We start from the raw sequence: 25902 nt of genomic DNA, 5'->3' as shown, positions 1-25902 counted from the left end.
CTGGGCTTCGTGGACCATTGGTTAAGCATGCAAATTTTTTTTTTTTTTTTTTTTTTTTTTTTTTTTTTTTTTTTTTTTTTTTTTTTTTTTTTTTTTTTAGTAATGGATGAATCTAGTCAAACAGTTTGTGGTAACGAACTGTAGTAAGGAGCGACCCGGCTCAATAGTAACCAAAACTCTAAAAAATTCAATTTTGATATCAATAGCTACATCAAAAGAATCGAATTTAAATGCTAATTTTAAATATATAATTTTCATCAAGTTTAATCTTACCCATCAAAAGTTACGAGCCTGAGAAAATTTGCCTTATTTAGGAAAATAGGGGGAACCCCCCCTAAAAGTCGTAGGATCTTAACGAAAATGACACCATCAGATTCAGCGTATCAGAGAACCCTACTGTAGAAGTTTCAAGCTCCTATCTACAAAAATGTGGAATTTTGTATTTTTTGCCAGAAGACAAATCACGGGTGCGTGTTTATTTGTTTGTTTGTTTTTTGTTTTTTTTTTCTTTTCCCCAGGTATCGACCAAGTGGTCCTAGAATGTCGCAAGAGGACTCATTCTAACGGAAATTAAAAGTTCTAGTGCCCTTTTAAGTGACCAAAAAAATTGGAGGGCATCTAGGCCCCCTCCCACGCTCATTTTTTTCCCAAAGTCAACGGATCAAAATTTTGAGATAGCCATTTTGTTCAACATAGTCGAAAACCATAATAACTATGTCTTTGGGGATGACTTACTCCCCCACAATCCCTGGGGGAGGGGCTGAAAGTTACAAAGTTTGACCAGTGTTTACATATAGTAATGGTTATTGGGAAGTGTACAGACGTTTTCAGGGGGATTTTATTTTGTTTGGGGGTGGGGCTGAGGAGAGGGGGCTATGTTGGAGGATCTTTCCTTGGAGGAATCTGTCATGGGGGAAGAAAAATTCAATGACAAGGGCGCAGGATTCTCTAGCATTACTATAAGAAAACAATGAAAAATAAACATGAAAACGTTTTTTCAAATGAAAGGAAGAAGTAGCATTGAAACTTAAAACGAACAGAGATTATTACGCACATGAGGGGTTCTAAAAATACTTTAGCATAAAGAGCGAGGTATTTAGGAGGAGATAAATACCTTGCTCTTTATGCTAAAGTATTTTTAGTAATTTCAACTATTTATTCTACGGCATTTCTGATTCAGGGGTCATTCTTAAAGAATTGGGACAAAACTTAGGATTTAGTGTGAAGAGCGAGGTATTAACGAGGGTACAAACCCTCTCGTATACATAATAAAAATATAAGGTTATGAAAGTTTGTTACGTAAGTTAATTCTTAAGTTGCGTATATTTTTTACTAATAAAAACGTTCGTTAAAAATTAAAAGTTCTAGTTGCCTTTTTAAGTAACCGAAAAATTGGAGGGCAACTAGGCCTCCTTCTCCACCCCTTATTTCTCAATATCGTCTGATCAAAACTAAGAGAAAGCCATTTAGCCAAAAAAAGAATTAATATACAAATTTCATTTTAATAATTTATGTGCGTAGAGCCAAAACCAAATATGCATTAATTCAAAAACGTTCAGAAATTAAATAAAAAAAACTAATTTTTTTAGCTGAAAGTAAGGAGCGACATTAAAACTTAAAACGAACAGAAATTAATCCGTATATGAAATGAGTTGTCCCCTCCGCAATCCCTCGCTCTTTACGCTAAAGTTTGAGTCTTTGCCACAATTCTACTTTTTAAAACAATTAAAAGCTTTAGCGTAAAGAGCGAGGGATTGCGGAGGGGACAACTCACTTCATATACGGATTTAGGGTAAAAAGTCTAATTTTTGATAATACAGAATAAGCAGTTATAGAGTACGTTATACAACTTTCTCTTAAATACGTCTTTATAAACGTCTTTGAAAAAGTAAAAGATTCATAGTTAATACGGCAGAGAAAGCGGGAGTACCTCTAAAGAAACATGGTTATGAAAATCACCTTTTCCCAGTTTCTTTTTAAACAGGATCTTAGGAATTTATTCTAGTCTTTAAAAAAGACAACGATTTCTTGTGATGATATGTTTTTAAATACTTTCCTTTTTTATTGTTACATATACTTTTCTCTACCGATATCCACCTTGGCTCCTTTTTTGTATTAGCCTCTATATTTGTTTTTGTGACCACTGAGGAGATGCAATTTTAGAAGCAGACTATTACGAGCCCATCCTAAAGACTGTAAAACTAGTACCCACTTAAATAAGAAAATGAAGACAAAAGAAAACCCTTAGGCAATAAGAGAAGGAAAGGAGATATTGGAGGGAGAGGAAAATATTTGGTAGAGAAGAAACATTCATTCTGAAATGTAGTAGTTGCAGCCGTATTTTAAGTTTGTAACTAGGTGTATTTTGGATAGATGTATGGATTCATTCATTATGCGTAAGGATTCTGAAGACCCTAATTGAAACATAGATAAAAACACTGCTTATAAACACCAATTCGCTTTGTATCTCAGGTTAGAGTGTCTAACTATGCAAAGAAGTATGCTTCTTCCTTATAGAAACTCAACTTGAAGATGGTCAACTTGAAGATCCAACACAAACTTAGGTCTGATCAAAAGAACAGTTACCAGCAGATCCCCACTAGTTTTCCTGAAACTTTACAAGGCACTAGTCAGACCCGTTTTGGATTTTGGCATGTGCGCTGCCTTCCCAACATACAAAGGAGATGTCAGGCTAATTGAGGGAGTCCAGAGGAGAGCAACCAAGGCCATCACAAACCTTGGAGACAAACCTTATCAAGATCGTTTACGGGCTCTCAACCTCCCTACCCTCGTGTACAGGCGCAACCGTAGCGACATGATGATGACCCGCAAATTGCTGAACTCATCATATGCTAAGATCCTGCCCATCCACCCAGGCCCCCCACAGTGCACCAGAGGACACTCAAAGAAGCTGTTCAAGCAGTCAGTCAGAACCAGGGCCAGAAAAAGTTTCTTCACCAACAGAGTCGTCAACCCCTGGAATGAACTGTGCGAAGCAACAGTCTCAGCCCCCACCCCCGAAGCATTCAAGAAGGCACTGGATAAAGAGTGGGCCACGAAAGACTGGAAGTATGAGTGGGACATTCCGTCCTGCTCATACCTGCTATGAGACATCACCGATTCAACTCAGGAGCATTCAACAGATCTACAGATCTTAATTTGCTCCGAAGTGCAAATTAAGGTAATTAAGGTAATCGTTACAAAACTACTAAGCGGTATCCTATACTAATTAACTTCAGTCACTTAAATTTCATAGCCTATTGGTTTATTTTTCTTTCGTCTTTGCTGTTAAAAAAAAAGAAAAAAAATCCGCGTGTAGGTTAATGTTTAATCCATGCCAAAAAGGGTGGTTATCTGTAAAATCCATATTTTTTACTAATTAAAACATATTGGTCCAAGGTACCCAATAAACTTATTCAGGAGGTAAAGTATAAAAAACAATTATTGCAGAGGGGGAAGGTTTGAAGAATTTACATTTTTATGTGTTTTTGTTGTTTTTGGTATTATACGCGTAAAATGTTTTGCGGACGAATACGGAAAGCTAGCTACATATACGCAGCTGACTTGCCTTGCCCTGTTCCAGTGGTGCCAAATCACAAAAATGTTAGACGGGGGAAAATGTGTATTTTTTTAATCTAAGGGGGCAGTTTTACATTTTTTTTCCGTTTTTCAGTTAAAATATCGAAAAAGGCATTTTTTTCAATGAAAATACCGAAAAAATATACGCCACAATCTAGGGAGGCAAAAAATATATAGGGCAAATACCCCCTCCAGTTGACGTCACTGTTCTTTCTTTTCAGTGTCATGTTCTTCGTCTATTAAAAAGCATCTTCGTGGCCAGAACGAAAGGGTGTGTCCAACTACTTTTGTTGAAAACAAAGTAGGAGGTGAGAAAAGTTTTCCCGATGGATATCTATCCACTAGTTACGTTTGCGGGTGGCACATTTGCTTAATAGGAGATAGCCCAGACTAACCAAGATTTGGACAAAAGTTTTCATTAACTTCAGGCAAGGCCTTATCCAGGATGGTTAGGGGATTTGACCCTCCCCCCTGAAATGTTTGTCCGACTCGTAAAAACGTAACACAAATGAATATAAACAGATTTTGTATGCGTTGTTTGATGTTTTTTGGTACTAACCCACCCCCCCCCCTGAAAAAAATCCATTTACCCCCCTTCCCACCCCCGAAAAAAAATCCTGGATATGGCCCTGACTTCAGGTCAGAGTTTACCAGCCGTAATTTTATGCATTGTGTCCATTCTACATCAGTCCGATATAAATGATCATTCTTTTGGTTTTTCACATATCAAAATTCTTGACAAAAGTATTTCCACAGAAAGCTTAAAACCTTACTTTCGCTAAACATTTGAAGATACGACATAGGCCCTTTCGTTTTGTCCCGGACGATATATTGTTACTAAGCTACCACACGACTATGTAAATTCAGCCAGAGTTGACCCAGCTCCATATAAGTACATAGAGAAATCTAGGGAGATCAAACAGTGAGGGTGTGCGAAAGTACAGAATGGCTGGCTCCCATTGCTCTTTCAAGCTGAAGGTCCATGAAACGAAGTGCCGCTTCTTTAAGCAGCAATAGTTCTTTTTTTTTACACCTATGTCATTTACTAATTCTGCGGTTAATTATAGCTTCTCAAATCCTTTTTTATTCTCTTTTTGGCCCAATAATGACTTTTTGTCAATCAACAGGATCATCCTGTCTGATTTCAAAGTAAAAACATTTTGGCATAAAGAACGAATTCCTGTACATCTACACAGGAGTTTATTACAGGGTGACCAAATATTCGAAAGGGTAGGGCGGTTTTTCATGCAAAAATATGTGAACTCGCATCAATTTGGGAGGAGGGATGGTCATTTACCCCTTTATATATTTTTGCCCCTCCCCCCTGGATTTTGAATAATAGCTTTTTTTGTAAATTCACTGCAAAATGCCCTTTTTGATATTTTTTATTGACAATAGATTGCCCCCTTTATATATAAAAATATACTTTGCCCCTCCCACTAATTTTCGTGAATTGCGCCGGTGGCAAAATACTTGAAAACATATAAGGGATTAAAGAGAAAAAGTGTAAAAATCGCGCGATCTTGGTGGAAAACAGGCTTGAACCTTGCGTACACGGTTGCATAAAGGTATGGTCATGTTTGGGTAAAACCTGAAATGGACTTTAATATTTTTTTGCAACAGCAAAAATTTCCTTTTTTTCCAACGTTTGAAAGTTCAGTATAATATAACATGTTAAATCCTATTTTTTAATAGCTTTCACAAATTTTAGTTAAAAAGGAAGCTCTTTAACGTTTTAATTCCTTTTGTCTTTCATAAAAAACCTACGTTAAGCAAATGTCACGACGAATTCAAAAAACTTACTTAACGTAAAAAAACTATAAGCAAGGTTTCCTTTCACTGGATAAATTGATTTCCTTGGCCAAGCAGTAGGTCGAAAAATGACCAGCCAATTAGTAGCCTATGTTAACTTTTCTTTTACAAAAGAAATAATTCTTCTGGTTAAAAAAAAAAAAAAAAAAATCAAATTCCCGCCTGATTTTATATTCTATATTAAAATTTTCGCAAAGTAACGCTTTAGCAGTTTTCAGAAATAGCGGTCCAAAGACAGGTAATAGTTTATGAAATACCTTTTCCTTCTCAATTTAATTGCACGGACCAGCTAAGAAAAAAAAGGCAAATGTCATTTTTGATTTGATAAATATTCATACTATACCATCACCGAGTATTCACCATAATAGTAGTTATCAAAAATCTATCATTTTTTTTCACAGCGTCATATATTGGATTCGTGCCCTGTAACCAAAGCGGGTTAAGCCCGTCGGCGTCCATATCGAGCTAGTTAAACTTCGGCAACCATCCAGAGTTTTAACTGGCCCAAACTCTGGCAGGCCTATCAATTTGATTGTGCGCCGCTTGGCCTAAGCCGTTTTAGTCGTGTTTTGAGTCTAGAAGACTCATACTGGCTAGAGTTAGTTTCTTTACATCGAGGATTGGAAACAGTCTGTGGGTGCCTACAAAAACAAGGGTCGGTTTATTCTCTTTTGCTTGCGGCGGAGAGTTTATAAGAAATAGTGAAGTGATGGTGCCTTCAGGGGTGAATTATAATTAACCAATCGGAGGGTTAATATGTTTATTGTGATGAAAGAAATGGACTTTCTTGATGATTGATTTTTTTAAAGGTTGGTCTTATTTAAATACTAAAATAGACGCAGTGACATTTTAAGATGCGGGCCAAGCTACACTCAATATTGAATTCCTGAAATAATAGATGAAAACGGTTGGCAATGCTACCGTGAGGTATTGATCGATAATAACATATATAAAATATTATCCGGCTCATTTAGGCAAGTCTGTAGTTATTCCTGAGCATTGAATCAAAAGTAGACTATAATGATTGCTTTTCAAGGGAGGCGTTGAAGGGCTTGGTTATGAGGTTCATTGCTTTTATTTGTCTATAGATTCTAAAAATTGATTGGACTAAAAGTATATGATTTTCTTTGTTATTTCAAGACGAGAGTCAATCAGAGGTATGGGCAGAGGCTACGGAATGTAGATCTGGTGCGTAGAGCACAGAATAATTTACTCCATATCAATGTCCAGATTTCTGTTTAGGAGGGGGCTGTTTTGTTTTTCTTGAAAAAAAAAACAGTGCAGAGAATACACGAAAATGTGAAAAAAAGCAACATCACAGGATCTTGGAGGCTGGCGCCAGGATGTCCTGCCCCTGTGTAAGCGTCTAGAAAAAGACACTTCTTCTAAGTCTCAAGTAGCTTTTGGAAAGGGTCAAGGCTACTTGAAAGATAGTAATCAGATAGTAGAAGAACAGAAATATTCCATTCAAATCCCTAATCAATGCTCTTTTCAATATAATAATCCCATCCGTCACATTTGCATTTCAAGCCCCTCTAATGGGGCCAGATATAGCTTTAGGCTATGCAAAAAAAACTCGAAAAAAAACAGCGAACTTTTGCAGGCCTATGTAGTGTAGGCCTCTTTAGGGAAGGGGCGGGAGTGAGACGCAATTGTCAGTGACAACCATTATAATATGAAACAGTTTTGAATGAAAATGGAATGTTTTGAAATACTCTTTTTTACTACAAAAGAGGTCATACAAAGATTGTTACAGGAATGAAAATTGACTCTAAAATATAATGGCGTATGTCTTTTTTTTCCGATCTGAATTCTATCCTAGGCTATAAGTAACTTTAACCCTCGAAATGAACATTTTCAACAGGTAGTAGGAAAATCTTAGGCTAGGTCACATACCTTCCCCATAATTTCTTGAAATGTTTTCCTTGCTTAATAGAGTTCTTATCCATCATTAGAGGAGCTTTACACCCTCCAAAGTTTACTTAGCTTTATGTTTTCAAACTCTTAATATTCTTTATACTTTGTATTATTGTATTATGGAAAAATTAAAATAACTCTCAGTACCTCCATTAATATTTCGTTCTAAGAGCGACTCAAAGTCTGCAATAAACTGTAAAACTAAGTAGTAGCACACAAGTAGACTTTTACAACTGCACATGGCAGTGCTGGAGGCACATTCAGAGGTACAAAGTTGTATACTTGCAACAGAAAGTATGGAAAGACTGCAACGGCGGAAACCACATTGTCGCAGATATTAAGAAAATCATTCCGACGGCTAGTTTTCAATTCGGCTTGCTCTAACAGTAGCACTTTCCGGCAATAAAAAACATTTTAAGCTCAGTTGGGGAATTACAGCGATAATCATTGTTTTGTCCGTGGTACTGTAGGTACCTTTTTACTGTGTGTTTCCCCCTACCTCTTCAAAACAAACTTACGTAGAACGAGTATATTTTTATATAAATAGACCAGTATATTCGGTTCTGATGATATTTTGTCAGTTTCATCATCTACTGCTGAATTTTTTTTTCTAATTTTTATCACTGTATTTTTTACTTTCCAATTTATTTTGTCAAGAAATCTACCTTCAACTAAAAAATTTTAGGTGACAAAAGGGCTTATTTCCGCGTTAAATTAAATTAAAATACTCATGTGCAGATTGCCGCGTAAAAAATTTATAGTTCGTAAAAGTATTAAAAGTAATGAATAGAATATAAAGCTTTTTGTCTGGACTCAACATCAGAATGAAGATTGGATGCACAATTCATCGCAGCCATTTTTTTTTTTTTTTTTGACCGATGATCAAGCAATTGAAAACCATACAATGGTATAACGTGGGACAGAGATTTTACATTTTTTTTTCCTTTTTTCCTCTTCTCTTCTTTTAAGTTTGAAAGAACCATTTACAAGACAGACTTCCTCAAAATTTCCTAGTTTTCTGTATTTCCTCATATGATTTGTCTGTTTTTATTCTATTCTATATTCTAATTCCTATCCCACAGGTGTGTCCATCCCCATGAATTTAGCCAACCCCATTGACTTAGATTCCTGCTTACATACCAGTGTGACTTTGATTTATTCTATATTATTTAGAAAGTTGAAATAATGCAACATATCGTAAAATTTACTGGAATTGTTTGCAATTATACCATTTCCCTGTTGGGCCAAGGACGTCGAAAGTCAAGGAATTCTTTCTGCTCCCACCTTACTTTTTTTCTTTCCCAATTCAGACATTAAACCGATAAGGAACTACACATAAAAGCAATAACAAATATAATTGAGGCGGGCAAAAAATATGCATAAACAAATATTGTTGTGCTTTTGACAAAGTATAAAATTATACCTGAAAGACAGTTACAAACCTCAGTGCTAAGTTCAGCTAAACATAAATATTGTGTCTATGCATGCAAATATCGTTTATTGTGTCAAAATAAATGAAACAGGACTTATGGTTGAAAATATAGAGCAAATAAACTTAATTTTATAATCATAAGCAAGCTTTGGTACTGAAATGAACCAAATCCAAAAGAAAATTGGAATATGCCGTTCTGCAACGGGAATTATTACGACTTTCTAATAAACGCCGAGTGGATTAGCTTTCACGGCTGCTCCGAAAGAAAATCATACATTTTTTATAACACATCAACAACCACCGACAATTCTTAGCCACTGCCCAAATTAGAACTTGGTCATGAATCCACTAAAAACGTCAAGTTTCAGCGTAAAGTCCTAGCTGCTCCTTTGTCAGATTGGCGCAGACGTCTTGGCGATCAATTGAAGATTTGGTGGGCAACTGTCAAGAACGACCTTGACACCATTTTTAAGTTCCAAAACTTTGGCAGAAAGCGGGAGAGCTGCTGGCTCTGGTATGCTGAAGAGCTGGCATAAAAATGCGACAAGTGGGACTCAACCATGCAATCTTCTAGATACGGGGTGAGGCGTTCACATCTGGTCGCGCAGCAAGTAAGAAGTAAAGTACTGATTGTCAAGATGTCAAATAATGGACATGGTACAACTCAATACTGAACACTCCAAGCCTTCACATATCCTTTTTTTCATGACACCCATTTTGTAACAATAAGAAAAAAATTAACAACACCAATTAAGATTCTTTTTGTAATTGATTCCAGTTTCTTGGTAAACTTTTGAGAACCTTGATCCTCCAAACGCTTTCGCAGAAAAAATTCTTATGTCTTCGGCAATTGCATATAAACGGAGAACCTTGCAATACTTTTATTGAAAAAATCTGGCAACGGAATCCATCGCATTAAGAGCGAAATCTTGGCTTTGATGAACGACCTGTTTTTATTGAAAATAAGGTTGAAGTGAAAACCATGACAGAAATATTAGAACGCAACTGGACAAATTATCAGGATGCACTCGTATGTGTAAATTAACTTGTCTAAATGGAGAGATACCAAACCCTGATGACAAATTGGAAGTTAAAATAAATAGTAGAACTAAAAAAGAACTATCTGTGATGTCGCAAAACGTTTTCCTGTTTTATCCGTCACTCTTTCTCTGCCACAAATGTGTAATATATAAATAATTTCATTTATTTGATATTCTAATGCTTATTTTCCGGTGGTATTTTATGGTGCGAGCATTTTTCTGAGGGAGGAGGTAAACGCCTAGAACCACTAAACACCCATTGACGTCAATTCACGAAAGTTTTGTGGGAGGAGTAAATGTATTTCTCAAAATCTCGGGGGCGGGGCAATTTTGTTATTTCCTCAAATTTTTCTCAGTGAATGTACCAAAAAAGCTCCCTTTCAATGAATATACAAGAAATGGGTACTTTTGTCTTATAGTCACCACATTCAAGATCTTATATCGCGACCATGAGACAATAACCGGTTTTCATGGTCTTTGTACCAGACGATATTAGCTTCGTCTCGGTGGGAAACTACATTGTAGCAATATTTTAATTTAATGTTTAGCTGGTGTTTTGGTTAGTTTAAGTGGCGTATTTAATATAATGTGGTCTGGGCGGCCCCCCTTCCATAATTCTTTGTTATAGTTTTAATAATTCTGTTGATAAAGTATTATATTTTCATCATACTTTGTTTTATTTCATTAACATTAACCAAACTTCACTTCTCTACAGAACTTGAGTGTGGTGGCTATAAGACACAAGTATTGAAAATGTATTCCTCAAAATATAGGGGTAATTTAGGAGGCAAATACCCCTCTCAATTGACGCCTCTGTATGTGATGAAGATTGCCTGTTTATAGGACCTCATACATACATCAAGTTTCTTTTAGAGGCTTAACTTAGAAAGAAAACTCAGAAATATGTTTGAAAACGGCATTATCTGCGATAAATTTTTGATTTTTTTATGCTTTTTGGAATAATCTCGTCAAGACAATAAGATCATGTAACTATTTTAAGCTGATCAAAAAAAAATGTCGTCGCCATAATGACTTAAAGCAAATTATTTTGAAATAAATTTACTGCCAAGTTATGTCTGAAAAATTCATCTTCAATAACTTCTGCACTCACCGTTATTTTTATTAGCGTTGAATTTGACCATAAATGCCTTAAATTGACTTGTTCATCCTATACCGAAATCGAATCGGAATTGGGCTTCATAGACGTCCTTTCAAAGACGAACTACGTATCCAAAAGACTAACTGAACATATAAATACCCCTGTACCAGTTGAGAGATGACAAAAAGGGCATCAAAAAGGGCAAAGAAAGTAAATCCGAATAATTTAAGTTACCTCATTGACACTATTTGTTTTAACAGATAATTTGAGCAGTTTTATTCTTCTGTTTTTTGTGTTTTTTTATTTTATAAGACCAATTGATTTTGAAATACATTTTGCTGTCAAGCTATGTCTGAAATTACACTTTTTTATATTCAAAGAAAAATTCATCTTCAATAATTTATGCACTCACTGCCATTTTTATAAGTAAATTTGACCATAAAGGCTCTAGATTGACTTATTTATCCTATACCGAAATCAACTCTGAATTGGGCGAACTAATTCGAAGACGAACTACTTGTCCAAAAGACTAAATGAAAATATAAATCCCCCTATACTGGTTGAGAGATGACAAAAAAGGGCATCAAAAAGGGTAAAGGTAGGTCATCCGAACTATTTAAGTTACCTCACTGACTCTAATTGGTTTAATAGATAATTTGAGCCGTTTTATTCTTATATTTTTTTCGAGTTTTTTATTTTATAGGACAAACTGATTTTGAAATAAATTTTGCTGCCAAGCTATGTCTGAAGAATAATCTTGGATTCCAACCACACTTTTTTTACATTCAAAGGTGCATTAGCATCGCATTTTTTAATAAAAGAAATGCGGTGTGTATCGTGTAACATAAAATGCATTCTGTGTGCCTGTTAAACAGTGAAAGTAATCACATTTAGAATAAAGAACCAAGCATGCGTGAAGCTGTCCTGAAAATCCTTTGATGTGGCCTCTTCATGTGAAAAGATACGTAACAGATATAGTCAAATACATTATCAAATGTTTCACTAGCTGCTTTTGTCTGCCGAACACTCCCTCTTTGCCCTATATGGTAGCAAAAATAGATTACAGTTTTAAACAAATACAGCCTTTTCGTTTGCGTTTCTTGCTATACTGATATACTGTTCGGGACTAAAAGTAAACGGATACCGCATTCTACCGTCCTTCTGCTGACTCCTAATTAGAGATTCTTTGTTACGGGAACTTCTAGCTAGGATCTAGTTTAGGATATAGTTGCACTTCTACCTGGATGCAAACAGGTCCGACCTTTAGGTCGATTTCAGTGGATTTTCTTATGGCGTGGGGGAGGGGGAGAAAAATAGCAAACACCAAATTTTTTGGCCAAAATTTTTTACCGGAAGAGGTTCTTTGGGCCAATCAGGGGGGAAGAAATTTTATTTTGTGTGCAAGTATCCACTTCTACGTTTGATTTTCTTAAAATAAAGACAAAGTGGATATAGTTGGGGAAGAAGAAAATAAAGAGTATTTAGAATCAGAAACCTATTCAGGGGGGAGGGTATAGGTTGGCTGTGTCTCTTCCTGATACCCCTGGACTCGTACTATTTTTCCTGTAACTACTCATACTAGTCAATAAGGTTCCCTATGTATGGCTGTTTTCCTTCGAAGGTATGTCACTCCAAAATTTCGCCTTCTTCAACTCTCCCTAGAAAATAATATGTTTTAGATATCGATACAGGTTGTCCGAAGGAAAACTTTGAACTCTTAAACCTCCATTGATGCAGCATTGAATTTAGTTTGACACATTTTCAGCATAATTGGCATGCGCCATCTGGTGTACATGGTTTCTTGAAATGGGTGCCCCTCCTTAATACCTTACTGCTTAATTGTGCATTGAAATTACTTGGTGCGTTTAAATTTCTTAGCATACGATAAGAAAAGTTGTCATACCGTAACTTATTTAAAAGTTTAGTTGTTTAATTCTACGAAATAAAAGAGCACAGTTTTTCTTCCTTAATATATAAGATAAAGAGCAATTTAAAAGTTTTAAAAGGGCATAAATTAGCCTATGTAAGATATCAAGTAAAAATATACAACTCTATCAAACAAAAAAAGAGGAACTACAAAGGCATATTTGCGCATTATCCCCTCTCTTTCCTGGAAAAGAATTTCTCTGATAACCCTTTGTCTCCGTAAGACATAGATTTGTATACATCTGTATAAATATCTATTACTCTTGGCCAGATTTAAGAAGCCTTCACTTTGTTTTCCTTTCGTAGTAGTTGCTTAAGAAGAACTACAAATGATAATGTTAAAGTTAAGTTCAACAGTTAATTATTATCTACCTTTAAATAGTCCTCTAAGCCAAAAGCTTACATGACCTTCGTAATTTTTAAATATACCTTTAACTTGATTAAGTAGTTTTGCCTTTCCATCCACTCAGTTGTCAAGCCAATTATTTTATAAAAAAAAAAAAAAAACTCCTTCCATTGCTCATAAAAACGTTTTTGTTAGCTCACCTGTTAGACTTGATGTTAATTCACTCCATAGCAAATATTTTGCGGGGAAACAACTAAAATCCATATATCTTGACTAAAAATTACACCTTTTTTGTATATCTGCCTCGAACAAATTCTCTGTCACCCATAAAAATTTACCTTTATAAAACCTAAAGAAGTAAAGCCTATGTGAGATATTCTAAGTCTGTATTTTATTTGTGTCATTTTAAAGCTTATGCTAGCACATTATAATTTCTTACTTTGTCTTTGAATCCTTTTCTTGAGGAGGCCGTCAGAGTCAGTACATGAGTTTTTCAAAAGCTAAATTAATCAACATGATACGAAGAAATAATTGTTAAAAGGAGTTTGTTTGGAACCCCTCCTGATTAATTACCTTTAAGTAAGAACGAAAATTTATTACTGATTTAAATTGTTATTTTTCGATTTTTTTTTTCCTTTTTTTGCGCGTATTTAAGCCTATAAAATGTGTTTAAGTAAGCTGCATTTTAATGTAAAGCTAGTCAAATCACTTTCTAAAAATTCCACCTATTGTCTGTTTACTGAAGTCTTCTTTTTCGTTTTTAGGCATTGGTCCTCAGCTTTAGGGAATATCCATGAGAAAAGGGCGTGCATGAAGATCAATTAAGTACTTTGATGTTATAGCCTAAAAAAGGAAATTACGTTGGCTTTTGGGGGGCTCATACATTTCATCAAATGGTTTTGAACTTTCCAGTCTCTCTGGTTCCACCTCCTACGCTTTATCCAGCTTTATATGTTACCTCAGGTATGGGGGCGAGGACCTAGTAGGCAACCCCTTGCATTTCCGTTTAACCAAATTACTTTTAAGTGCGTCTGATACTGTTCAGTTAGCTCTAAGTTAATGTCAGTTTTATTTTTATTTTACGAAAACTCATTTCAAATAACGAAGTAAAAACTATACCCCAAATATGCAATTTAAATTATAGCTATTAAAACAGCACGAGGCTGGCATTGTTTCTGGTAATAAACATCCTGCACAGTCAGAATGGTTAGGCCTGCTGTTTGCCAAAAAAAATCTTTTGTCATTATTGCAATTAGTTAGTGACTTTTTCTTTGTTGGTAGCATTTTGTTCTTTCTTTAAAATCGTTTGTGGTTGGTTTTGTTTTGATTTGAGTTGGTCTCTAATCTGCAGGCAGTCAAACCACTGAAAATAGGGGGGTTTCTGAAAGTTCATTTTGCACTATTTCACCAACTTCATTTCTAAGTTGAGTCAAGTGAATGGACAAGACGGTAGTACGTATGATGTTGCTTGGGACTCGGGATTAAAAATTACTACCGTAATAAAAGAATTCTATTCCAACACTAAAATATTTTAATTTTTAAGGAAAATGAAGTATTGGTTATTTACTTAAAAATAAAACATGCTAAGTTAAACATCTTTTTTATTCTTGATATGTTGTAAATGAGTCATACAAAGGCTCTTTTGAAAACATTATTTTACCAGACGCTGCCAGCACTGTTTTAATAGTGGTTTCTGGGGTTCTAACTCTCCCCCAGTTGTCAGTTCCTGTCGCTACAGGCTATACCTGATACTTTAACATTTTGTTTAGATACCATTTACGATTGACTGGCGTTTCAGAACTAACTTTTTAGGCTGAATCAAATTGCTTCATCTAAAATAATCGGCTTTACACAAGTATCCCAAACGTTTTAAACTGACTTTTTTGCTCTTTTTTTGAGGGAATCTGCCAGCTCCTTATAAAACTAAGTTTTTCAAAACCACCAGTAGAAATAAGTTACATAAAAATTCAAGCAGCAGTGAAGCTATGTTTACCCTATGCAGAAGTCAATTCGCACATCCCCCGCTATATCACTGACTATTATTTTTCATAATATCGATTAACGCTTATAGAAACCACCCGGCTCTCCTCTGAGGGAGTCTGAACCATTCTTTAGGAGGCTATGAAGCCCTTTTTAAAGAACCTATGAGATAAATACTAAAAGATCCATTAGGAAAATATAATCTGCAGTTTACTCGCTTTTTGGACTGTACACATCAATTCGTTGAATGATTTGGGGACTAAGAAGAAACAGAAACATAGTGACATATTCACCTGATACCACTTGAGCCCCTAGAGCAAATGCTAGTTGGCTTAAGAAAAATAGCCCGGGACAGTAATTTATAAGAAAGAACCATGTTGATCAAAACCATAATACACTGACAAAGGACTAGTATACCCCTCAGATTGAAGCAAAGATAAACGTGGCTGGTGATTTCTTGTTACACGTCAAATTTTCCGTAAGCTAGCACTGCGTGTACGGTTATTCCAAAGATCTGTGGTGAAATGTTTTGTGCTATTGAGGTTTACATCCATAAGCCATAAGCTATGCACGATGAGTCGACTGGTTCATTCTGGTTTTCAGACTCATTTAATTCTCGAGAAACTTCGGGGCTATGAACCTTTCCAGAATGTGTTATGTTTTCATTTCTTGGCTGCTAAAATGGTTAGGAAATAATGCTTCTTATATCAGAGTTCTTTTGCTGAGTCCTTCTTGTGAAAAGAACTTTTTGTAAAAACTTCTGGATGGAGACAAATGGAGACAATGGAGACAAATCTGCCAGGCGAAAAATCCCTATATTCATTTAGTGCAGTTTAGGGCCTTTTGAATTGTCGCGGGCTACTGGTTAAGGGTCATGGTTGAATGATGAGAATTCCTTGTGGATTTTTATTCTAATATCAAGTGTTTTAATTGCTATTGGACTTCTAGCATTTATTACTGGGTGGTCTTGATATCTAAAAGTACTAAAGAGCAGGTCGAATAAGTGGCGTCACCATTCCTAGAGAGGCTATCGCCTCCTGAAGATAAATGAAATATTCTTTTAATTCACGTAACAAATGAAATATTTTCCTGAAACTTCGGTAAGAATAGGCGTTTTCCGGCTAGAAAATTTTTGGCTCTTGTCCAGGGCCGTATTCAGGATCTTTGTTCGGGGGTGGTTTTTTTTTGTTGGGCTACAGTTTTTCTTTAAAGCGCATAAGAATTTTTTCTTATGCATTTAGAAATACATTTATGCATGAGAAATACATTTACTCCTCCCACAAAACTTTCGTGAATTAACGTCAATGGGTGTTTAGTGGTTCTAGGCGTTTACCTTCCCCCTCAGAAAAATGCTTGCCCCATAAAATACCACCGGAAAATATGCATTAGAATATCAAATAAATGAAACTATTTATATATTACACATTTGTGGCAGAGAAAGAGTGACGGATAAAACAGGAAAACGTTTTGCGACATCACAGATAGTTCTTTTTTAGTTCTACTATTTATTTTAACTTCCAATTTGTCATCAGGGTTTGGTATCTCTTCATTTAGACAAGTTAATTTACACATACGAGTGCATCCTGATAATTTGTCCAGTTGCGTTCTAATATTTATGCATTTCTTATGCATTATACGCATTTTGTTACGTTTTTAAGAGTTGGACAAAAATTTAAGGGGGGAGGTTCAGACCCCTGAGCCCCCTGGATACGACCTTGCTCTTATCCCGTCTCTTGAGCGAACTTGAAGTTGCGTCTCTGGAATTAGGGGAGATTTTGAAGCTATCAGAAAAAGTATAGAAAATTCGCTAATAAGAATTTAAGCTTTAGGATTTTTTTTCGCTTGTTTTGTCCTGACGTTCTCAGGCGTTCTAATATCGATTTTTGAGTCAAGAACATTATTTCAGAATGCATGAGTTTTTTCTTGATGTTGGAAAGAAACTAGTGAAGCTTTTACCTGTTCTGTTATTTCTGTATTTTACTGTTGTATCATTGTCGTTTACGAAAATTCAGACCAAATATAGTTCCTCCAAGCCTATGGAAATAAACCGACCCTTTCACGGACTCATTCTGATAGATGCTAAACTCAAATAATTACCTGTAAATCTGTGAATTCGAAGAATGTGGTTTATAACTGTGATAGAAACTAAGATTAAATTAGAACACGATAAAAGAGGCCATCGTCAACGCTAAGATAGTGTAATGTGGGGTAGTTCGTCTGATTCACCTGGATCTGGGACGAGAGGCACAACCACTGCCCAGTATGGAGAACCAAGCTCATATCATCCTGCTGTGCCCTACCCTTGGGATCAACATTTTAGACATCCCGATCCTGGCTCTCCTGGACCGGTAAGTGTTTCATTTCATTTTAAGTCTTCTAACACATCAAAACCGAAGCTTCAGTTATGGAGTTTGCGTATGTTGGTAATGATAGATCACCTCAAAATGGTTTATCAATCTCAAACCAGTTTATATTAAAAGGTCTGTAAAAAGACATGTATGAATGCATAGATTCCAGGGGATGAGAGCACTTTTACGGAACAAAAAAGTGCATTTAGTGTATGGAAAACAAAAGGAATTATAGAAGAAATCATAAATCTGTGAGATCTTGTAAGTGTCGGGCTCGGGGACTACCTGGACATGCACTGTCCTTAACGATAGTCTCTAATTGATAGTTTAAAACGGCAGTTATATATTATTGTAAAAATTCAGTTTTTAGTTCCCTAGTCACGGTCAGCTTGTTCTTGAAAAACAGTTGTGTTTTACTATTCTTGTTCTTAAGACGAAATAGTTATTCTCGCTCTGGGTATGAAAACCAAATTAAAACCTGGTATAGTATTGTTAGAAATTCTGTTGCGGAAGAAGGGCATGAGCCTAAAACCCACCCTTGTGTAAGAGCTCCACGGGAATTATTATGATTTTACACACACGCTTTATTACGGGGGGGGGGGGTCTACAGTGACAAAAAAGGTGTGTTTCTCCCATCTACTTTCTTATTTTCCATTCCTCCTTCTGACTAATATCTGGAAAAAATCATGTGTGCAACTATATTTTTGCTTTCTGTTCTTTCTTAATTATTTCCTCCCGGAAAGATCCAAATTTTTTTTATTTCCACGCGTAAGGTTCTAACAATGGACATCAGATATTTCAGTAGTTTTTAGTATGACGAATTCGGGGAGAAGCTGCACTCTATCGGGGAGTGTATTCTGAGCAAAAAAATTGAAGAGACTTTAGCGCAGTTGAAATTTGGGAAGCCTAGTCGAGAACTATGCTGCTTATTATCTTGGTCAATGCGTGAATAATAGCCAATTTTAGCTATACGGCTATATAGAATGTTTGTAAGAATTCCCTTACAGAATGGAAGATATATAAATTGTTTTGACTTGCGTTGAATAAGTGTTCGATACTGAATACTATTACTCTTTTGGAAGATAATATAAAAATTAGTTTTTGATGACTATCAGAATTAATTTACATTTCGGATGCAAAGGCAAACTTGTTACAAGCCATTCACTGCAACACCTTCTTTTGGTGTATTATTAGAGCTAAGGTTATGAAACACAGTCGACCTGTTTTTTTGTTGTTTTTTTTGTAATGAGTGAGAGGATAGTATTGAACGTATGTATATATGGACGCATTATTTTCGCTGACGAACTTTTAGCTAAAAATGCTCCACTCTTACAGTGATAATGTTCATTTGTGTGTTTATAAAATTTAATATCTAGTATATCGAAAGTCCGACTTCCATCAGTTTTGCATAATGTTCATACAAAATCTATCTTCACTAACAAAAAAAAAAAAAACTAAAAAAACTGTTTCGATTTTGAAATGAGAAACAAAAAAAAACTGCATGAAAAACAATAGAACAAGTCGGGAGCTATTAAGTTAAGCTTTTCTCAAGGCTGCACCCTGGATTTTGAATCCTCAAGAGTTTGAGGGTTTTACGAAAAAACTTACAAAATACGCAAAAAAGTTGCTTATATGCATATTTGTTTCTTTTTTTACTAGTCAGACAAGAATTTTGGGGGTAGGGGTAACCTGGTAAACCCTCCCAGGATTTGTCATTGGCTACTCTGCAAGGTTTTGGCTACTCTTTCTACTTTGAAATTGTGCTCTGCAAAATATCTCAAACCCAAAAAAGCCTGTTTAACTTTGAAACTGCTTTTTAAATGCAAGTCGAGTGCCAGCACTTTCCGAAATATTAGTTCGGTTCAGATTCGCTACCAAGTATGCATAAAAATTTTTGACGGAAGCGCAATTATTGTTTTGTATGTAGTTCGTGACTCAAGAGCTCATTATTAACTTTAAAATTAGAAGAACGTGAAACGAGTTTCCGAGGACCTTTCTTCTCATTAATACCGCATTTAATGTCGGCGTTATAAATAAAATTACTACAAGTTCGCTTCAACAGAGCAAAGCGTCGAATGTTCCGCTAAATAATAAGATTTGGGTAGACTACTACTTAAAGATAAACTTTTGGATATACGAGAAAAAGAAGTCTTGGAGGTTTCCAAGATGGACTTCTCCAGTTCGGTAGATGCCTTACCAAATTTTCCTCGAGGCCGCTTCATAATTTAGAGATGAAGCCTGTTAGCACAATCTCTTGAGATGCTTTACTTTTTTGTGAAGAAAGATGTTTTAATGAAGGGGGAATTTAGTTATTTTGATCCCAATGGGGGCTTAGAACAGCGTCTGTGTTTAATTTGTTTTAATTCTATTAAATACTTTTTTATTGCTTAACATTGTTATTCCTACTTTTGTAGTTTGACAATTGTATTAATTTCACTACTAACTTGCTTAGGAATTATGTCAGAAGTTCATCATCCGTATATTATTCCCAGTTTTGTTTAGTTCTATGAAGAAGTATAACTTAGGGAACTTCAGGTGGAAGTAACAGGTTTTTGCATTCATAGGTACAGTCGCAGGTGTGCAAGAAAGGCCGTCTTGCAACGTGTTTGAGGATATTGTCCCTAATATAGCAGTCCTTTTGCTTAGGGATATATCTGTCACTTCCCATTTATGTATCGGGCTTTGGTCTGTTCATAGTAGCCTACCTCTCTCTTGCCTGAAAAAAGTCTTTCTGCTTTTATTTGGATTTTATTTCATTGAGCAAAAAATATTTCCTAAGAGTTTGCAATGTGTATCAGCAGTTTTTTTTAATAATCGTGCCATCCCTGTATCGTATAAAGAATTTATTAGGTAGTTCCTGTCGTGGGTGAATCTCCAGCATTTTTATTGGAGGAGGCAAGAGGGGTCCATATCTGGATAGTCAAGGGGTATGGAATATATTATAATTTTTCTCCACATTATTGGGAGACAACTACACCCCTTGCCTCCCCTCCCCAAAACGATGCCATTAGTTCCTTCAAATTTGCATAATATTGGCCTACAAATATTTTCACTATTTTGACTACACCAACCAATTCCAGAGACAACACTTGCAATAGTCAGCATCAAAAATGACCTATTATGGTTAAGGTTTATTGCCACCAAGCTGCAAAAATATCTTCTTTTATTTGGCTTTAGGATAAGCCAAATATGGCTTATACGCCAAGCCAAAGGATAAGCCAAGGGTAAAAGGATAAGCCAAGGGTAAGGATAAGCTTTAGGATAAGCCAAATATGGCTATAAGTTTGATTTACTCAAACTTGAAGAAAAGCCTTTTTTCACAATTTGCCAGAAAAAAGGATTTTGTCTCTTAATTTCAAATGACTATAACTAACTAATGGGTGGTATTTTTGCATATCCCCCTTGTTGCTCAAAATATGAAAGCAGTGTGTCAATTGGTGTGTGGAGGTGCAGAGAGGCATTTTACCCCCTTGATTTCTTTACTTCCGAGGTTACGAAAAATATCTTTTTTGATATTTTCATTTAAAACGTCTTTTTTACATTTTCATTGGAAAAATTGAAAAAACAGCAAAATTGCACCTCCTATAAATTTTGAAAAATACAATTTGCTCCTCCCTCCTAAATTGACGCCATCACATAAGACATCTTTAGCTTTCTCAAATTGACTTTTCAGCAAATTGATTTTTCAGCAAATTGACTGGCCTTGACTTTAATCACAAATTTTACGGCGAAAAAAAATGTACGTAATTTTTCGAAATGGAAAATGTTTTTTTATATTAGTATGGACTTCGATAATTGGCTCAAAAGTAAATGTAGTGCACTTATACAAAAAAAAGTAATTATGTCCTTTTGGTATTTCAAGTTCTAAAAGCGCAAAATCTCAAAAACGTAAAAAAGTGGACTCAGGTGAGATTTGTATCTGAAACACACGTCACATACGTCACAATCGACACACACGTCCCAGTCGTCATTTGTGTCCCGGTGTCCCATTCTGTAATTTCTCTTTGAGTGTCCTGGTCGTCATTCATAATCCCTGTGTCCCGGTCTTTATATACATTCGTTTTTGAATTGGTATATGATGAAATAAATTTTTAGTTTTTTTCCTTTTTTTTTTTATTATTTTTTTTTTTGGTTTTTACCTTTTTTTAGCTTTTTTAGTTTTTTTTCTTTTTTCTTTTTAGTTTTTTTTGTAGTTTTTACCTTTTTTAGTTTTTTTTTTATTTTATTTTTATTTTTATTTTTTTTTTTTTTAGTTTTCTTTTTCTCCTTTATTTTTCAGTTTTTTACCTTTTTTAGTTTTTTAGTTTTTTATTAGTTTTTAGTTTTTATTTCTTTTTAGTTTTTTTGTAGTTTTTACCTTTTTTTAGTTTTTTTCTTTTTTTTCTTTTTTAGTTTTTACCTTTTTTTAGTTTTTCTTTAGTTTTTTAGCTTTTTTAGTTTTTTTAGTATTTTCTTTTTAGTTTTTTTTTGTGTAGTTTTTACCCTTTTTAGTTTTTTTTCTTCTTTTGTATTAACACTAATCCCCAGGGTTTTTTTTATTTTTTTTCTTTTTTAGTTTTTTTAGTATTTTCTTTTTAATTTTTTTGTAGTTTTTACCTTTTTTAGTTTTTTTCTTCTTTTGTAATAATGCTAAGGCCAAGGCTCGAACCTGGAACCTCTCGGACCTAGAACCTGGAACATAACGCTTTACCAACTCAGCTACTTCGGCTTGAATACATTTACCTTTTTTAGTTTTTTTCCTTTTTAGTTTTTTTGTGGTTTTTACCCTTTTTTTAGTTTTTTTTTACCTTTTTTAGTTTTTTTTCTTCTTTTGTAATAATGCTAAAGCCAAGGTTCAAACCTGGAACTTCTCGGACCTAGAACCTGGAACATAACGCTTTACCAACTCAGCTACTTCGACTTGAATACATTCGTTTTTGAATTGGTATATGATGAAATAATTCAGACGTCATATGCGGACAGATAGACAGACACACAAACAAACAACTTATTTTTATATATATAGAAATGCTGTTTTCCCTAACACGGTGCGAGAAAGCCCGCTGAAACGTGTGTGCGACTTAACCGACTCTCATCAGTAGCATTTGAAAAGCATCACTACTAAACTTAATCAATCTTTCAGAAAAATGTGTTTTCTATGGCACGTGTCAATATTTAGTAGGCTCAAGGGCGTCGCGGCGCCTGTAGTTTGTTTACACCGAGGTCTATTGCGTCATCAGTATCATTCTCTCAGACGTCTAGGCCTCACGGAATCGTTACCATGACGACCAGACGGCCTAAGCTTTTTTTATGGATGTGATCTGAGTGATTGCCAATGGTAATGTAATTTTTCGACTGGCCTTCATTGGGATATTTACGGAAAACTCTTTTATTTATATTTTTTTCTTTTGCGTGGTATTTTTTATTTTGGAAGGGATTTAATTGGTAATTGTATTATTTTGAATTAAAAAGATTAGAGTATAGTGTCGATTAAAATCGTCAGCTTTATGCATATTTTACCTTTATTCGAAATGGCTTAACAACTATCATATCTGATAGACCTGGAAAAAAAAGTTTAATTTACAGAAAGCGTATTTCAAGTTTGAAAAAATATGTTTTTGCCGAGATCTTGACCATTCTGTACCCACCTACTAAAAATGTTTTTATGTTGTTATGCTAAGCGCCAAATATCGAATCTGAAACTTAATGGAAATAAACTATTGTGGTTCTAAGAGCCATTTAGTTCCTTGTTCATCATCCCACAGTACATTCTCTTCCCACCCCGCCCCTCCAACCCCCAGTAACAACTCTCATTCCTTGAACGACACTTCAAAGTTTAGTTACACATGTTCAGTGTCAAAAACGTTTGTAAAGGACGAGATAGAGTAATCCTTTAAGGTATCACATGACCTCAAAAAATGAACAATTAATAGTGGGAGAGCCAAAGTAGTCAAATTCAATGCACTGAACAATATCAGTGCAATATTTCGACAAGCCAAACCAACTCCGCTACTTTTTAAGGCTTCACGAATTTATCATGTGGTTGAATAACAAGTAGTAAAATGTTTTAAAATATTTGTTTTGACGTGTAGTTCTTAAAACCGTATTTGAACAGACCTTAGCTGAATGTTCTCGGGTTTTATATATCTCTGTGTATAAAGTTCCATATGTGTAGGCTATACATGAATATACCTCTGTATATGTAAAGTTATGTCTAGGAGGATGTAGTCAAGATGTTGAAAGTAGAACAGCCAAGTCCCGTGTTTTTTTACACTATAGGAAAAGGTTTTGAAGAATAGGAATAAAAGCCTGCGAATCAAGATTAGAATATTGGGAGCTACAGTGATTATAGTGGGTAAATATGGATCTGAAACATGGGCACTCCGAAAGACGGGTAGATATTTTCCAGAGCAACTGCCTACGGATTTTTTTGGGTACCCGTCTGACTGACCGTATCCCTACTAGCGTGCTGTTGGAAAACTGAGTGCAATTCTGCTTTCTAAGGAAATAATGAGAGAAAAGTTGAGGTGGATAGGACACGGTCTGCAGATGAAGGATGACAGATCGCCAAATATCGTCCTTTTCGGCCAACCATCTAAGGTCAAATAAAAACCAGGTCATCCCTGAATGAGATTGAAGGATGTCGTTAGGACAAATTTAAGGGAAATGATAATTTCTTGGGAGGGTGTAAAGAGAAAGGGTTTGTATAGAGAGATAAATATATTTATATATATATATATATATATATATATATATATATATATATATATATATATATATCTCCCGATAAAACAATTATTATAATTATTCCAATTGTTTTTTATATTAAAATAATTATTCCGACAATCAGAACAATTTGGCGTCCAAAATCCAAACAGGCTATAGTATGTAAATTTTTGACTGTTTTGATCCATCGCCTGCTATTATAACGACTTCAAATCTAATTTCAACAACACAGTAAGTTGCTGATAACATCTTCTTTGGTGGGACTGTGTTTCGGAGGACTGTATTGCTTGAAACTTTTCTTTGTGCAGTCTTCTCTTCTGTAAAGATTTTTGCGCTGCTTTCTTGTAGCGGAAATAATTTGTACATTTGGATCACAAATCAAGTAGCATGAATAATAAACTACATTTGTTTCCTTCTTTCTTCTGTTGCTTGTTGGTTACTGACTCGAATATGGTAAAATTGACAAGGTTACCTTTTCAATAACTATAATACTCTTGTGCTTAGCGAAAAATATACACGTCAATAACCCCAAGATTTTGGTTATTCAGTATTTGAATTCAGCTGTCTATCCATTTTAATAAAGATGAATTATGTTAGTAATTTTATGTTGTACCTAAATGGCTCTGTGTCAAGCAAAAAGTTTGCATCGATAGTTTTTACCCATATCCTTTTACTTGCTTGGCTCGGAAGCTCAGGCCATCGCACGACGGCATTTGTCTCCCCCTTTCAGTGATAATTTTTTTCTTCTTCTTTATAGACCATATCGATATTTCGTGTGTCAATGCCCATGGCTCCATAATTATATTACAAAAATATCGGTTTTTAGTATTAATACTCCAGTTATTTAACCAGGAGACAGAAACACAAAACACATCGACGCATGGAATGGTTACTATGTACCATGTCGCAGTAAAATGAAAAAAAATTAATGATTTGATCAAATACGTAGTTACTTTTATCGCGGCTAAAATACTAGGTTTTATATTAAAGATATGCGAAGTCTGTTGCAATATTTGAGAAACTAAGAAATCCGTTCAAAGGTAAAACAAGCTTTAAAAAAACATAATTCACTCCGCTACTCAATTTTGAACTTTTAATAATGTTTCTGATGGAGATTTACATACTGATTAGAAATATACAAACAGTTTTTTTTACCCCGTTTCTTTTGCGCTATTGGTTTTTACGGTATATGTTCTATTAAAGATTACCGAATCTTGTATGTCTGAAATAAGAGTACTAAGATCCATTTGGAACACAAAAACTTTTTTAGTATTCAATTTTCAGTTTTTAAGATTTAAAATCCACTAGCCCAAAATCCATACGTTGCTTGGTTCTATTGTTAACATAATAATTTTTTCATCTCTCTTTGTGGAATTTCGGGTCAGTGGATATAAAAATTGGAAAATTGGATATAAAAAAAGCTTTTGTGTTCCAAATAGGTTTTAGTATTTTTTTCAAACATACAGCCGTAATATTTTTATAAACGGTACAAGATTCGGTAAATTTTGACAAAACGTTTATTGTAAAAAAAACAATGACGCAAAAGATATGGCGTTTGAAAAAAAAAACTGTTTGCGTAATCTTAATCAGTATGTAAATCTTCATTAGAGACAATATTAAAAGTTCAAGATTGAGTAGTTGAATAGTGGAGTGATTTTTTTTTTTTTTTTTTTTTTTTGTCATAGCTTCAGGGAAGTTCTTATATTTACAAGTCTGAT

At 34.9% G+C, this 25902-nt stretch overlaps 1 protein-coding gene across 9 annotated transcripts in view; it reads left to right on the top strand.

Moving 5' to 3' along the window:
• Positions 1 to 25902, top strand: part of LOC136030302 (zinc finger protein rotund-like) — a 257373-nt gene that overhangs the window by 56362 nt on the left and 175109 nt on the right. Inside the window, exons 1-2 of one of the 9 annotated variants that reach the window (XM_065709184.1) lie at positions 4743 to 6024; positions 17208 to 17479. The exons of 4 other annotated variants lie outside the window; for them this stretch is intronic. In XM_065709184.1, coding sequence (XP_065565256.1) covers positions 17333 to 17479 — 147 coding nt within the window. In that variant the 5' untranslated portion in view covers positions 4743 to 6024; positions 17208 to 17332. Of the gene's footprint in view, positions 1 to 4742; positions 6201 to 16708; positions 17480 to 25902 lie in introns of those variants that run through there. 4 more of the 9 variants (XM_065709182.1, XM_065709181.1, XM_065709185.1 and 1 more) reach the window with 4 other exon arrangements.

Source organism: Artemia franciscana, chromosome 8 (assembly GCF_032884065.1).
Source record: "Artemia franciscana chromosome 8, ASM3288406v1, whole genome shotgun sequence".
In the NCBI taxonomy this organism is placed as follows: Eukaryota; Metazoa; Arthropoda; class Branchiopoda; order Anostraca; family Artemiidae; genus Artemia; species Artemia franciscana.
This window is presented reverse-complemented; position numbering and strand designations above follow the sequence as displayed.